The sequence below is a fragment of the Lepidochelys kempii genome, chromosome 14 (assembly GCF_965140285.1).
Source record: "Lepidochelys kempii isolate rLepKem1 chromosome 14, rLepKem1.hap1, whole genome shotgun sequence".
Taxonomy (NCBI): Eukaryota; Metazoa; Chordata; order Testudines; family Cheloniidae; genus Lepidochelys; species Lepidochelys kempii.
Window position 1 is genome coordinate 45,968,926 of NC_136393.1, and position 15,290 is coordinate 45,984,215.

Below are 15,290 nucleotides of genomic sequence, written 5' to 3' on the forward strand. Positions count from 1 at the left end.
GGAGGATTGGCAATGCTACTCCAGTTTCCTGGGCCACACCCGTGTCCCCACCTAATGGATCCCTTCCTCTGGGTTCCTGGGAGAAGCGTCTGTCCTCCATGAGCAGGTCTCCTTCCCCATTCTCCAGGGCTGGGTCTCGATTCCTGTTTCTGGTTCCCTGGGCCTGGTCCCCGTCCCTGTCACACACTGCGGGGAGCTCAAATTCCTGTGAATCCTGCGGACTTCCAGGCTGCGGGGAGGGATGAGTCAGCAGCTTCCTGAAGACGAGTCGCGAGTAGGCAAACACTTTCCCCCTACCTTTCCAAAACCCACATTGGTATAGTTAGACTAGCTCCCCCACCACCCCCACCACTCCACGCACCAGGAGACGACTCCAGGACGCTGGCTCTGAAACAAAAAAAGAGAGAGAAAGGCCCCATGACTAAGGGAGTCCATTAAATCATCCCACTGCTCCCATGAGGATCCCAGAAGATGAAGACGTTCCTGGGATACAGGAAGAGCTGAGTTGGGTCGTGCGCACATGGGCAGCACTCAGAGCAGCGGGAATGAGATCTCCAGGCTCATTATCCCCATCCGCCAACCTGACGGAGAGAGAAAGGTGAGCCCGCCAAAGCAGCCCCTGTTCCAGAGTCTGGGAACTGGGATTTTTAAGATGCTCCAGGATGGGGTCCCTCAGGTCTTAAGGTTAGAGGGGACGGTTAGGATCATCTACTCCAGCATCTCGTGAAGCGTGGGGAAGGGCTAGCCACGATGGGAAGGGTGGGGTTTGCAGATGTATCCAGGAAAATGGGGGGTGGGGTCGCTAACACATTGCTGACGGGTGAGGGGCACGATTGGTTTCTTTGCCTTGAGGAGGGGACTCAGCATTTAAAAGTCTTGGGAACAATAATTTAGTCTGAGCCCTGGCATAACCCAGGCCAGAGAACGTCGCCTACTGATTCCTGCACCCAGTCCAGTGATTTATGGCAGTGACGTGGCATTGAGAGGGATTTTATCATACGCTGAAATCCAGGTGCAGAAGGGAAAGGGCATTAGAAGCTGAAAGACCCCAGAAGTGGCTCTGGTTTTCTCCTCAAAATAACCACCCGGGGCTGATTTTCCCCAGCCCAGTGCCTTGCAGTCATGCACCCAGCACTGAGTGAGTTCGGTGTGCAGGCAGGCTCCCAAATCCAGACAGTAGCACTTCACATCCACTTTGCCCTGGCGTCAGGGACTGCCCTGAGCACCCATCCTGCAAACATTTACACACCTGAGCCCTCCCACTGAGATCCAAGGCTACTCCTACGGATGGAGTAAAACACGTGGCTAAAGCGTTTGCAGAGGTTCCAAAGAGCTGTGGCTCCGTGTAAAAGGAACATTACTTCAGTTATTCCAATCTTGGGTTGATGAGATGCTCCTGCCCGCCCCCTCCATTCACAGCTGAGTCTCCCACCCACTGCAATTCTCCAAGGAACTTCCCACTCCGAAACCCGAGACACTGTGGCCAGCGCTAGCTGTCCCTCTGGCCCAATCCCATGCTTCAGGACATAGTCTGAACGCCACCGAGATCAGTAATTAATTCCCCACCTGCATTTACAGGCCACAGTGTCTAGGGTCTCGGAGTGGGGAGTTCCTTGGAGAATGATCAGAGAGATTGAAGTGATAGCTGGGAGTGCTGGTAGCGTAGGGCCTGAGGAGAGAGTCTACAGAACCAGACAATCCTGCTGTCAGGGTGCCAATGCCTGAGATGAAGGGGTGTCCAGGATTTCCAGGATTATGGATCTTGGGTAGCAGATAGAAGACCCCTGGTCGGGGTTCTAGGGGTGTGTCTGTGCAGATTTGTTCTTGTGCTTTTTCAGGGAGTTTCCTGAGCAGATGCTGTAGTTTCTTTTGGTAACTCTCAGTGGGATCAGAGGATAATGGCTTCTAGAAAGTGGTGTTGGAGAGCTGCTGAGCAGCCTCTTGTTCATATTCCGACCTATTCATGATGACGACAGCACCTCCTTTGTAAGCCTTTTTGATTCTGATGTCTGAGCTGTTTCTGAGGCTGTGGATGGCGTTGTGTTCTGCACGGCTGAGGTTACGGGGCAAGTGATGCTGCTTTTCCACAATTTCAGCCCGTGCACGTCGGCAGAAGCACTCTATGTAGAAGTCCAGTCTGTTGTTTTGACCTTCAGGAGGAGTCCACCCAGAATCCATCTTTTTGTAGTCTTGGTAGGAAGCTCTCTGTGGGTTAGTATGTTGTTAAGAGGTGTCTTGGAAATATTCCTTGAGTCGGAGAGGTCGAAAATAGGATTCTAGGTCACCACTAGCTCCTGGGACACCCTGGACAAAACCCAGAAGTTGACATGCTGTGGGGAAAGGAGGCAGGTCAGACTCAATGGCCAGCTGCACCTGCTTTGCAAATGAGCCCCCCACGCCCCCAGCCCCAGGGGCTTGAGACATTCTGCGCAGGGGGGAATATCTGAGGCCTTGATGGCAGAGCTTTAGAAGGGGATTCTTTCCCGCAGGACGCAGCTTCTACCTTGCAGGTCACAACTTGTCAGCATCTCTCTAGAGTGGGACAATGTTGGGGGTCGGGGCTGGTCCCCTCCTCCCAGAACTCCTGATTCCTGAACAGTTCACCAGAAAGGAGACTGAACCCTCACCCTTCCCTGCTGTGCAAATCCTTGTGGGGGTGTAGGGAGTGACTGAGAGCACAATCCCCCCAGGAATTTCAGAGCAGATCAGAGGGAAGGGATGATTCCCTGGGGTCCTCCTGTTTCTCTAGGAAGGAGCACGTGCCTCTTCTCTGAGAACCATCTCCCAAATCTCATGGCGTGTGTGTGTTGGAGGGGTGGGGGAAGGGTGGGTTTTCAGACTCTCACTCCCCAAGACAGCCAGGAGCCCTGTGGTTCGTGCTCCGCAGAACCAGGCAGAGCTCTGGCTTGAAGTCCCAGCTCCTTTCTCTGTCCCTCAAGAAGGAAGGACCTGACACTGCATTGCACTGACCTCCCCAACCAAGGACGGCCCACTGGGGACCCAGCTAGGAGGACAGAGTAGAAAATGGATCTTCTAGTCTCTCCTTACCAGTCCCCCAAAGAGTTCAGGTGAAATGGGACTCACCTCCAAGATGAAGTGGAGCCTGTCTGTGTCTGGGGATTCTGCCAGCAGATTCCCCAGCATGGCATCCAGGACCTCTGGGATGACTTTGTGCAGAGCCTGCAAAGCATGGGTCAGAGTTAGGGAACCTGGGCCTACACCTGCCACAGGATGGGAAGAGGGGTCTCTGGGAAGCACTGGGGAGACTCCCAAACACATCTCCTGGCCTCTCTCCTTCACATCCCACTGCAGGCAATTCACAAGAATTGATGACCCCTGGACCTTTGATCCATGAGCTTAGCAGGTCTCTGCAGAGGGCCTTGTAGGCAGAAGAGTATGAAACAGCCAAGTTGCTATGGATGGAAGCTGGGCTTCTGGAAGAAAAAGAAAAAGAAAGAAAGAAAGAAAGAAAGAAAGAAAGAAAGAAAGAAAGAAAGAAAGAAAGAAAGAAAGAAAGAAAGAAAGAAAGAAATCCCCCATGGAGGGGTAATCTCTTCCCTGCTGGAGGGAAGGATCCAACCCTGCAGCTTGTTCCATCTCCGCTACCCCACCCCGAAAACTGGAGCTCCAGCGAATCAAGGGAGCAGGACCAAGGAGCACTCTGGAAGAGGAGGAGGATGGAGGAGGAGGAGGTACCTGGATGTCGGTGGTGTCCTTCTCCGTGCCCAGGGTGAAGACGGAGTGAAGGGCAGCTCGCAAGAGGTGGGTCTCTAGGGCTGGCTCCAGGGCAGGTTTCATGGTGCTGGCAAGAGAGAGGAGCTGGTATTAGACTGTGCAGTACGGGGGTGGGACAGAGCCCCTCCCCAAGGCCCCTGTCATGTGATGGGAGTGAAAAGAAGAGCCCTGCCAGGAGGGAGTGACCCTTCCCTCCCCACCATCTCTGCCAGAGGCGCCACTCTTGGGAGGTGACCTGGGAGGGACAGTGACGGTGACTCCCAGCCTTGGGCCTGAGCAGCACTGGGGTGAGGGGAGCCGGCGGGGTGGGGGGGTGGGGCTGTCTCGGTACCAGAGGTAGCCCACTGCAGCCAGGGAGTGGGCGAGGACGGCGCTGGGTGACGAGTCGTCAGGAAGCTCCTCGATGAGCTCCTGTGAGACGCGAAGGAGACAAAGGAGCGTGTGAGATTCAGGCCCGACTGACACCTCCCAGTGAGGAGATGACACAGCCAGTGCCCCACATGGCCAGCAGGATCCCCCACCACCTCCCGCTCCCCCGATTCCTTCCTGCCCATCCAACTTGTCCCCCTTCCCGGATTCCTGCCCAGCTCACTCCCAATCCCCTTCTCTCCTCCTCCCTGTCAAAACTGCCCCCATTCAGCCCCATCCCGATGACCGATCTGGGCCCATGGGATTCCTTGTCCCCCACTCTCAGCTGCCATCCAGCCCCACAATTCCCCCCCACCCACTACCCACCAATCTCAGAATTTCTCCCAACTCTTCAGCCCCAGCAATCCCTGCCCTCTGCTGTCCCCTGCAACACCACCCAGCCCCCACCCATTAGCCTGGCCATACCCCTGCCAATCCCATGTCTCTCTCCTCTCGCCAGCTGCCGTATGGCGTGTCTCACTCACCACGATCCTCTTCACCACAGCCGCCTTGCAGCAGCGCGGCTCCAGCGTGTCCTCCCCTCTCTCCCGTGCAGCCAGACATGCGGGGTAGATGGCCTGAAGGAACAGGAGCTGTTGCTCCTCATCCTGGACCCACCAGGAGTGGGGGATAGCGAGAGAGAACCTGTTAGCGAGGGACCTTCCTGCCCCACCCAAACCAGCTCCAGGGCTCAGGCCTCAATGGGGGATTGTGGGGACCCCCCTATTCTCCAAATCCCCCCCCACTCCTACGCAAGCAGGATCAGGAACCGGGACAGTGGCTGTGGGGGGAGACGACCTCGGCTGTTGTGGGACAAACACCCCCATCTTGGGGGTCCCACATCATGGATGTAAAGGGGCCCCATTAGGGGTGGTGGATCAGGAGGGACAAGACCTTCGGCAGGGGGTGGGGATGCTGGGAAGGGACAGGGCCATCTTGGTTCCAGCCCAGGTGGGGAACATTTGTACCTTATCTCTGCACTGGAGCTGCTCTCAGATGACCTTGAGAGCAGCTTCATCTTTGGCCACGTCCACCCCTTCCTCCTGCTCCGAATCCAGGGGGGTCCCTGCACCCAGGAGAGAAGGGAACAGGGTGATGCCTGCTGCCACTTGAGGGGTGGACGGGGCGTGGTGGGCAGAGCAGGATTCAAGACCCCCCTTCCCACCTCAGGCACCCAGGGCAGATGGGGCCCCAGACCTCCCTCTCAGGGATGCCGTCAGCCCCCAACAGCTGCAGAAGCCCAGAGCAGAGCCCCCCTCCCCTGCCCAGGACTCCAGGGGAGGTGTCTGTTCCCCCCGCCCGGAGCAGCAAGGACCAACTGGCAGCAGCTCTTCACGCCCCCACCCCCAGGTCCCCGTGCGGAAGGGGCAGCTGTGTGACGGCTGCTGCTGTCCAGTGCTGGGACACGGACCTTCCCCCTCCTGGCCGGCGGGGGCTGGAAGGTCCTCAGAGACCGGGCAGGGCGAGGCCTCCTGATGGGAAGGAGGGCTGGGCTCCTGGGGCCGCTGCTGCCCACACAACCAGCCGCAGAGCCACCCTGTCCGGCGCCCCTCCTGGGCTGGGTCCTGTCTGCCAAACCGCAGCCTGGGCCAGCTCCACCGGGGCCTGGTCGGGGCCGCTCCCAGCTCGGCGCCTGCGCCGGGAGCCGGGGTCCTTTTCCAGAAGGCCGGGCACTTCCGCCGTCTGGCCTGGACGGGACCTGCTTCCCCGCCAGCAGGGACGCAGGGCTTGCTCTGCCCCTCGGGAAGGCGGCAGCTGCTTCCCTCAGGCTCTGGGGCCACCTGCAGAGCCTTCCTCCGCAACATCCGCAGGAGCCTGGCCATCCTGGAACCGAGCGGGGAGCAAGGGTGAGTCTGGGCTCAAGGCAGCCTTTCCCTCCTGGCCCTTTTCCGGCCCTCCTCCTCCCTGCTCCAACCACAGCCGCCCCCTCTGCCCCCACAGGAGTGCAGGGAGTGCCATCTACACACACGGGCAGGAGTTCGTTGCACGATCTGCTCCCAACGTTCCCCCTTGTAATCCCTGCTGCTGCAATATCCAGGAAGTCTCATCCTTTTCCAGCAATGGGGTCAGTCCCAAAGACCATCGGTTACTCTGGACAAGCAGCCCCCTCCTCTTATCCCAGGCCACTCTCCCACCCAGGCTAGAGAAGGAAGAGAAACCAGGAGTCCCGACTTCTCCTGGGAAACCATTCCCCACATCAAAGTCACAAAGACCCTAGGCACAGGAAGACCAGGGCCCTCCTCGTTCCCCATTGATTTCCATGCTCAGCAGCTCACAGGCTCTGGCCCAGCTCAGAGACTCTCAGCCTGGGGAACAGTGTCCCACAAGGGAAGGGCTGGGAGCCCCATTGCTGGAACCTTTCCAAACACACTGGAGACGGCTCTGGAGAAGCTCCTGCCCGGTCTAAGAGTGAGGGGCTCTTGGGGGCTGTTTGCAAATGAAATCCCCCTTGGGAGATATTCTCTCCCCCTCTTTCTGCCTCTCCCCACAGACAGGGGAAGCCACCGAGGAACCCGAATGCCACTCACTTGCTCTCACTGATGGTCCGATGGATGGCGGATGTTCAGGGTCAGCAGACGTCCCTCGCCCTCCTCCTCACTCCCCAAGCCCAAGGCAGGCTGGAGAGGGTGGTGACCTCAGGAGTTACCCTGCCCAGCCAGCAGGCAGGGTGATGACACGAGGGCGATCGACTGCCTGTGAAAACAAGTGTCTGTCTTATTGCCAAGGGATGGAGAAACTCAGCCAGCAGCAGGGGGGTGCAGAACACAGCCCTAAGGCGGAGCTGACAGCGCCTGCAGGATCCTGACATCCCAGCACTTCCAGAGCCCAGGAAATAAGGTGTGAACATTTTCATGGAAACCGTTTTCTGTCAGAAAATCCATTCAGACAAAACCACTTTGTTTCTTGAAATCATAACAAGTAGGATGAAAATTCTTTGCAAAAATATTTGTTTGCAAAACAAGAGCATCTCCTGTCCATCACAGTGCATTAAACTGTCTCGTCGTACACAAAGGGGAGACACTATGATCTAGAACATTAGATGAGATGCTTCAGGCTGAGCTAAGTAGTTGCTGCTCTTCACAATTTCAAAATAATAAAATGCAAATGAAATCGAATATTTGGTCATAATCTGCTATGGCTCAGTGTGATAGGACACCCCCTAGGTGGTGATAGGACACCCCTATTTTGCTCCTAATATACTTTACCAACTCCTTCTTACTGTCCTTAGCCCTGTCAGCCATGGGTTATTCCCTGATGTCTTTAGCTTCCCTTATCCATTTTCTACACTTCACAACTTCTAATGCATATCACTTGCTATCTATTTCCTCTTTTTTCCCTTCATTTTATGTTGCTTTTTTATTTCTAATTGCTGGTTCACTTCACCAATGAACCAGGATGGGCTTTTAGGCAAAGTTGTTCTCTTTCTCGACTGTAGAATCATTACAGGGTTTTTTTTCATTTGTTTATTTTTGTTGTTGCCATCTAATAAACTCTTCCTAAAGAACTCCCCATTTTCAATCATATTTTTTCTGTCAAATTTTTTCTTCCTGGTCAATTTTGCTCATAATTTTCCTTAGCTTTGGGAAGTTTCCCCTTTTGAAGCATCAAGCATATATATGTTACTTGTTGGGACTAACCTTTGTTTGCCCATATTGAATGTAATCAGGTCATGATCACTGATCCCTAGGCAATCACCCACTTCCAGTCCAGTGATTATCCATCATGAGATCCAAAATAATTACCTCATTTGAGTGGCAATATCTTTTCCTTTAGCAAACAGTGATAATTTTTAGACAATCTAACGATGTTTTACCCCTGGCTACATGAAACGTCCAGCATATGTCTCCCAAACTGGAGTAATCCATAATCAACACAATTTTTCTTTCCAGAGATTACAGACAGGTGCTTATGGAATAACTCCTCTTGATCTTTAATTTGATTCGATGGTCTATAATAGACCCACACCAGTGTCTTCTCCTGGACTTGGTAAGTTAGCACATGGAGCCATGTACCAATATTCTGACCCGTACAGCAGTATCGGCAGAAGCATTCTCACAGATATGCTGATTTTTTATTCAAATCTGTTTGGCCCTGCATCTCATGTAGAGTTGGAATATGAGGAAAGCCAATGAATGAAAGATACTGGCTGCAGAACTGAGCTGGATGAGGGTGGATGTTGAGAGTCTCAGGACTGCAGAAAAGAAATGACAATGTGATAAGAAAATGACTAGGGCAAGAAATAACACTGTTACATAAGATTCAAGAATCATAGAATCATAGAATATCAGGGTTGGAAGGGACCCCAGAAGGTCATCTAGTCCAACCCCCTGCTCAAAGCAGGACCAATTCCCAGTTAAATCATCCCAGCCAGGGCTTTGTCAAGCCTGACCTTAAAAACCTCTAAGGAAGGAGATTCTACCACCTCCCTAGGTAACGCATTCCAGTGTTTCACCACCCTCTTAGTGAAAAAGTTTTTCCTAATATCCAATCTAAACCTCCCCCACTGCAACTTGAGACCATTACTCCTCGTTCTGTCATCTGCTACCATTGAGAACAGTCTAGAGCCATCCTCTTTGGAACCCCCTTTCAGGTAGTTGAAAGCAGCTATCAAATCCCCCCTCAGTCTTCTCTTCTGCAGGCTAAACAATCCCAGCTCCCTCAGCCTCTCCTCATAACTCATGTGTTCCAGTCCCCTAATCATTTTTGTTGCCCTTCGCTGGACTCTCTCCAATTTATCCACATCCTTCTTGAAGTGTGGGGCCCAAAACTGGACACAGTACTCCAGATGAGGCCTCACCAATGTCGAATAGAGGGGAACGATCACGTCCCTCGATCTGCTCGCTATGCCCCTACTTATACATCCCAAAATGCCATTGGCCTTCTTGGCAACAAGGGCACACTGCTGACTCATATCCAGCTTCTCGTCCACTGTCACCCCTAGGTCCTTTTCCGCAGAACTGCTGCCTAGCCATTCGGTCCCTAGTCTGTAGCTGTGCATTGGGTTCTTCCATCCTAAGTGCAGGACCCTGCACTTATCCTTATTGAACCTCATCAGATTCCTTTTGGCCCAATCTTCCAATTGGTCTAGGTCCTTCTGTATCCTATCCCTCCCCTCCAGCGTATCTACCACTCCTCCCAGTTTAGTATCATCCGCAAATTTGCTGAGAGTGCAATCCACACCATCCTCCAGATCATTTATGAAGATATTGAATAAAACCGGCCCCAGGACCGACCCTTGGGGCACTCCACTTGATACCGGAGTGGAGAAAACCATAAGAAACCATGACGTGGTTTGGACATGGGCCAAGAATGGATCAGAAATCACATGTGGTGATGCATACCAGAGTACCAAGCAACTAGAAATAGAGGAAGCCCAAGGCTGCATGGGCTAATCATGGTGAAGAACATAGAATAAAAAGATTTAAAGATGATGGAAGCCAAGACTCTGATACAAGACAGAAGGTGGTGGGAAGACTTCATCCAGACCCATCATTGCTGCTCAGCTGATGGGCAGGAAACAAAGGAGAAGACACTGAACCATATGCATGTAAGATTCTGCAGTTCCAAGTTATCAATAAGTCTAAAACAGGTAATGGTGTCTTTCATACAGAACGCCACCTCCCACCCCCCTGCCAACACACACACACACACCCCTCTTTTGCCCTCAGAGATATTAATGTTGCAATCATAATGATCATCCCACCAATTTTCAGTGAAGCCAATTCTATCAAATTTCTTCTCATCAGGGAGAACCTCCAGCTACTCCTACCTCTCACCCAGATTCCCAGCATTTGGTACAAAGTAACTAATTCCCCCGCCCGCCCCCACTGCTTTTTCACATCCTTTGCCACATTGGTTCAATTTGTTTGTGGCATGCTGAGTTGTGTATGTACTGCATTTGCCTTCTTAGCACCCTCCCCTCTCATTTCTAATTTAACATGGGCCTAGCTGCTCCCGCTCGTCTCCAGAGAAGATTAGCCCCCCTATCTGGGAGATACAGGCTGTCCCATTCAGACAGCCCTCCTCTCCCATGGAAATGTGGCCCCATATTCAACAAAACCCAAACCTGTTCAGGTTCAGACCTGTTGCACCGCCAATGATTCACTTCCAGTATTTTCCACCTTTTCTCACTCATAGGACCAGAAGGACCCTTTGTGCAGGATTCTTGCACATGGTTCTACGGGAGCACCAGCTGGCCGCTAAAGCCAGCTTACTGTTTCAATGTGGACTTTGGGACAGTGAACAAAATTTTGGGTCATTTGAGCTCTGGGTTCCAGAGATACCGCGTCCCCCAAAGAAAGAACTTTTCGTAAAGTAGAGGGATTCTACCAACTTTTTTTGTGCCGACCTAGGAGGTCAAACCATGTCTCTGAGCCTGACCGCAAGGGTAACCGTCATTTGACACTTATCCTAGTTAGTGTACAGCAACCGCTGCCTCTTGGGAGGAGCAAAACAGAGCACAGTGTTCACCGGGGAATTTAGCTCTCGCGATTGGTGTGTGTCTAACATTCATTTGCCAAACGGTTTACACGGCATATGTGAAGACAGAGGGTCAAAAGGGACTTGCTAGCCAGAAAAGATAAACAAGAACACTGGGGGTTCAAGGCAACAAGTTACAGCCATTGAACCCGAGTGAAAGCCAGGCCCTGGGAATCTGAGTTTGGCCCTCGGGAGAAATAGACTTGTGTTGCTAAAATCTGCCTCTGTCAAAGGGGTCTTTTTTCCCCAATTTTTGCTGAATGGAATCGAAGCTGGGCAGAAATGCAGCAGGCCCTGAAATAGCTTTAGGAAAGATGGGGATAAACTGGACAGAGGCCAGAGGAGAGCAGCACAAATTAAAGGTTTAGAAACTCTGGCCTCTGAGGAAAGGTTAAAAAAAAAAACAACTGGGCAGGTTTGATCTTGAGGGAAGAAGACTGCGGAGGGGACCTGCTTACAGTCTTCCAATAGGTTATGGACTGCTATAGAGGGTATGGGAATCAATGGTTATCCATGGCCCCTGAAGGTAGGACAAGAACTAATCGGCTCAATCTGCAGCATGGGAGATTTGGCTTAGTATCAAGCTGTCCTTCAGCGGCTCAAGAGCATGAATGCCAACCTCGGGGCAGACTACCACAGACAGGGCCCAAAGCCCAGCTGAGTTCTATACTTAGATTTCACCCGCCAGATCTTAAATGTAAACTCTTCAGGCCCCAGTAGCCTAACCATGGAGTCACAGGCAACCTCCTTGGACACTCGTCTTTCTTGCCATCTAGGTATGCTTCCTTTCATGATAGATGGTCCCTTAAACCCAAAATCACAACAATATTCAAATTAATCCCAGTCCCATAGGACCGGTCATGTACCCCAGGTCAGTTGCACGGTAGATCGTACACCAAAGACAACGCTTGTAGCCAATCCAGTAATAAACTAGCTAAAGATTTATTAACTAAGGAAAAGAAATGGGAGTTATTTATAAAGCAGTTAAATGTATACACACAAACGAGTCACAGTCTTTAGTTTCAAAAGGTAATTAGAGTTTCTATTGTAATCAAACTTTACATGTTTTTTAGGGCTATCCCAGGCTGTATAGCTGGGGATCCCGTGCTTTTTCTTAGAAATCTTGCCCTCGCAAAGTCCAGCAACACAGAGATAACTTAGTCCTCCTTGTTGTGTGTGTGTGTGGGGGGGTATTCCTCTTTCTTTGCAACCCCTCGACAGGAGGAATAGGTCTGCATATCCCCAACTCATGGCAGGAGTGGGGGTAGGGGGGCAGGAAGAGCGATGAAGAGAGTCTTTTGTTCTGTGATGCTCACTGATGGGTCATCTGCTGTTGATGTACCTTCACGAAACCAGTACTTTACAATAGTTGATGTCCGGTAATTTGCCTGGCGCCGGAGAAAATGACATTCCGTCTGTAGGAAGTGAGGATTTTACACTAGCTAATGCTGAGGTTTAGGAAGGACGGGAGTGGAACAGAGTTAGGCCTGGCCTACACTACAGAATTACTTTGGGATAACTTACGTCGCTCAGGAGTGTTATACCGAGCTAAGCACCGACGTAGACAGCGCTCGGCCAGTGGGGAACCTCTCCCGCCGACATTGCTGTCACCTCTCGCGGAGGTGGAGTTATTAAGCCGACGGGCAAGCTCTCTGCCATTGGCTTAGAGCATCTTCACCAGAAGCACGACAGCGGGACAGCTGCGCTGCTGGAAATTTGTAGCATAGCCGTGTGCCCTTAGGCCTCGTCTATGCTTACAAATTGGGTCGTCCCCGTTACGTCTCTCAAGGGTGTGAAAAATCCACCCCCTTGAGCAACGTGGTTACACTGACCCAAGGCACCTTGCAGTTCTGCATTTGATTGTTCCTTCCTAAGGCCAGGTCTAGGCTACAGACTGACAGCCGTCAACGTAACGCACGCCCGTAAAAATCCACACCCCTGAGCGACTTGACCTAATCCCCAGTGTAGACATGCTCTGTTGGCAGGAGAGCATCGCTTTGTACTGTGTCAGACCCTAGTCCTGCATGTTTCTGGTCCCTTCTGGGCAGAGACCCAGAGCGTCCCAACTAAAATCCCATGTCTCCTCCCCGCTGCTTTTCTCCCTTTCTTTGGGCCAAACAAAGACAAAGGCTGCAGTGGAAGGCACGTGGATTACATCAGCCTAAAATAAAAAATAATTAAGGTTTGTCCACAGGTGCTGACTTTTATTTTTCCCCATTGGTGCTCCACCCTGAGGCCCCACCCCCCACTCTGCTCCTTCCCCAAGGTCCTGCTCTTGCTCCGCCTCTTCCTGCCCCCCCATCCCCTCCCCTGAAGCCCCCCACTGGCCTGCTGCTCTCCGCCCTCTCCCAAGTGCCTCCTGCCAGCCACGAAACAGCTGATTGGTGACGCAGCTGGAACAGCTGTGGCTGGTGGGTGTTGAACACCCACCAATTTTCCCCCATGGGTGCTCGAGTCCCGGAGCACCCATGGAGTCGGCATCTATGGGTTTGTTTACACTAGGATTTTAGGGGGAGACGGGGGTCTCTAGGCATTGCATTTCAAGGCAGGGAAAAAGCCGTGACTCTGCAAAAGGCTTCGGGGTCATGATGGACAAGCAACTCAGCATGAGCTCCCAGTGTGATGCTGGGGCAAAAGGGGCTAATGTGATGCAGCACCGCAGGGGCGGGGAGGTAATTTTACCTCTATCTGTGGCACTGGGCAGACCAGTACGGAGGGCTTGTCTATACAGCGCGCTAAATCAGCACCACTGCAATCGATGACGAGGCATTGGTTTAGCGGGTCTAGTGAAGACGCGATGAGTCGATGGGAGAGCGTCTCCCCACCGCATTAGGTCGATGTAAGCTATGTCGCTCCGGCGGGTGATTTTTTTCACACCCCTGAGTGATGTCACTTACATTGACTTAAGTGGCAGTGTAGACCAGGCCTGAGATCGCAAATACAGTTCTGGTGTTTGCACATTAAACGGGATGTTGAAAAACTGGAAACAGGGCAGAAAAGAGCCGCAAACCTGATCTGAAGTCTGGACAAAATGCATTCCAGTGAGAGACTTGAAGTTCAATCTGTTTCAGCGGTTCTCAAAGTGTGGGTCGGGACCCCAAAGTGGGTCTCGGCCCTGTTTTAATGGGGTTGCCACGTCTGTCATTAGACTTGCTGGTACCCCAGGCTGAAGCCAAAGCCTGAGGTTTTCAGCCCTGGGTGGCAGGGTTTGGGCTCCCGTCCCCTCTCCCCCCCATGCCCAGGGCGGTGGGGCTCAGGCAGGCTCAGGCTTCAGACCCCTCTCCTGGGGTCATGTAATAATTTTTGTTGTCAGAAGGGGGTCACGGAGCAATGAAGTTTGAGGACCCCTTTATCAAATGGAAGATTGAGAGGTGACGTGATTGTGATGTATAAGTACCGGGTCCTGAAGGGATCTTAAATCTAGCTGCGAAAGGAATAACAAGAACAACTGACTGGAAGCTACAGCCAGAGAGATTCAATTGAGAAATAAGACACAAATTTGCAACAGTGAGAAATTTAATCATAGAATATCAGGGTTAGAAGGGACCTCAGAAGGTCAACTAGCCCAACCCCCTGCTCAAAGCAGGACCAATCCCCAACTAAATCGTCCCAGCCAGGGCTTTGTCAAGCCTGACCTTAAAAATATCTAAGGAAGGAGATTCCACCATCTCTCTAGGTAACCCATTCCAGTGTTTCACCACCCTCCTAGTGAAAAAGTTTTTCCTAATATCCAACCTAAACCTCCCCCACTGCAACTTGAGACCATTACTCCTCGTTCTGTCATCAGCTACCACAGAGAACAGTCTAGATCCATCCTCTTTGGAACCCCCTTTCAGGTAGTTGAAAGCAGCTATCAAATCCCCCCTCATTCTTCTCTTCCGCAGACTAAACAATCCCAGTTCCCTCAGCCTCTCCTCATAAGTCATGTGTTCCAGTCCCCTAATCATTTTTGTTGCCCTCCACTGGACTCTTTCCAATTTTTCCACATCCTTCTAGTAGTGTGGGGCCCAAAACTGGACACAGTACTCCAGATGAGGCCTCACCAATGTTGAATAGAGGGGAACGATCACATCCCTCGATCTGCTGGCAATGCCCCCACGTATAAATCCCAAAATGCCATTGGCCTTCTTGGCAACAAGGGCACACTGTTGACTCATATCCAGGTTCTCGTCCACTGTAACCCCTACGTCCTTTTCTGCAGAACTGCTGCCGAGCCATTCGGTCCCTAGTCTGTAGCGGTGCATGGGATTCTTCCGTCCTAAGTGCAGGACTCTGCATTTGTCCTTGTTGAACCTCATGAGATTTCTTTTGACCCAATCCTCTAATTTGTCTAGGGCCCTCTGTATCCTATCCCTACCCTCCAGCGTATCTACCTCTCCTCCCAGTTTAGTGTCAGTGGAGCAAGCTGTCTTCAGATCACGGCTGGACACTATTCTGAACCTTAGACAAATACAAGTGACTGGGCTCAATAAAGAGGAAAAACTGGGTGAAACTCTTTGAACTCTGTTATAGATCCGACTAGATGATCTAATGGTCCCTTCTGACTTTGAGACCTATTAATGTTGTGGAAATGTGCTAATGGAAATATAACCTACAAGTGGGCCATGAACGTAAGATAGCCAATCCAGAAATATAAGCAAGTCAGTAGTAAAATGACTAATGAAGTA

General features: G+C 51.9%; 1 protein-coding gene across 1 annotated transcript; it reads right to left on the reverse strand.

Moving 5' to 3' along the window:
• Nucleotides 1–458: 458 nt before the first annotated feature.
• LOC140897942 (maestro heat-like repeat family member 5) lies at nt 459–3,798 on the reverse strand. Its single transcript, XM_078848615.1, has 3 exons — nt 3,697–3,798; nt 3,085–3,180; nt 459–2,330 (listed from the first exon to the last, which is right to left on the reverse strand). The coding sequence occupies exons 1-3, from the start codon at nt 3,796–3,798 to the stop codon at nt 2,277–2,279; spliced, it is 252 nt and encodes an 83-aa protein (XP_078704741.1). The 3' UTR covers nt 459–2,276.
• Between the last annotated feature and the right edge of the window lie 11,492 nt (nt 3,799–15,290).

Bases quoted from the DNA above. Each gene is read 5' to 3' on its own strand.
- LOC140897942 (XM_078848615.1), bottom strand. From the start codon at position 3,798: ATGAAACCTGCCCTGGAGCCAGCCCTAGAGACCCACCTCTTGCGAGCT. The intron at 3,181-3,696 runs GTACCTCCTCCT...CATGCTTTGCAG, and splicing joins AGGACACCACCGACATCCAG to GCTCTGCACAAAGTCATCCC. The intron at 2,331-3,084 runs GTGAGTCCCATT...CTTTCCCCACAG, and splicing joins GGCTCCACTTCATCTTGGAG to CATGTCAACTTCTGGGTTTT.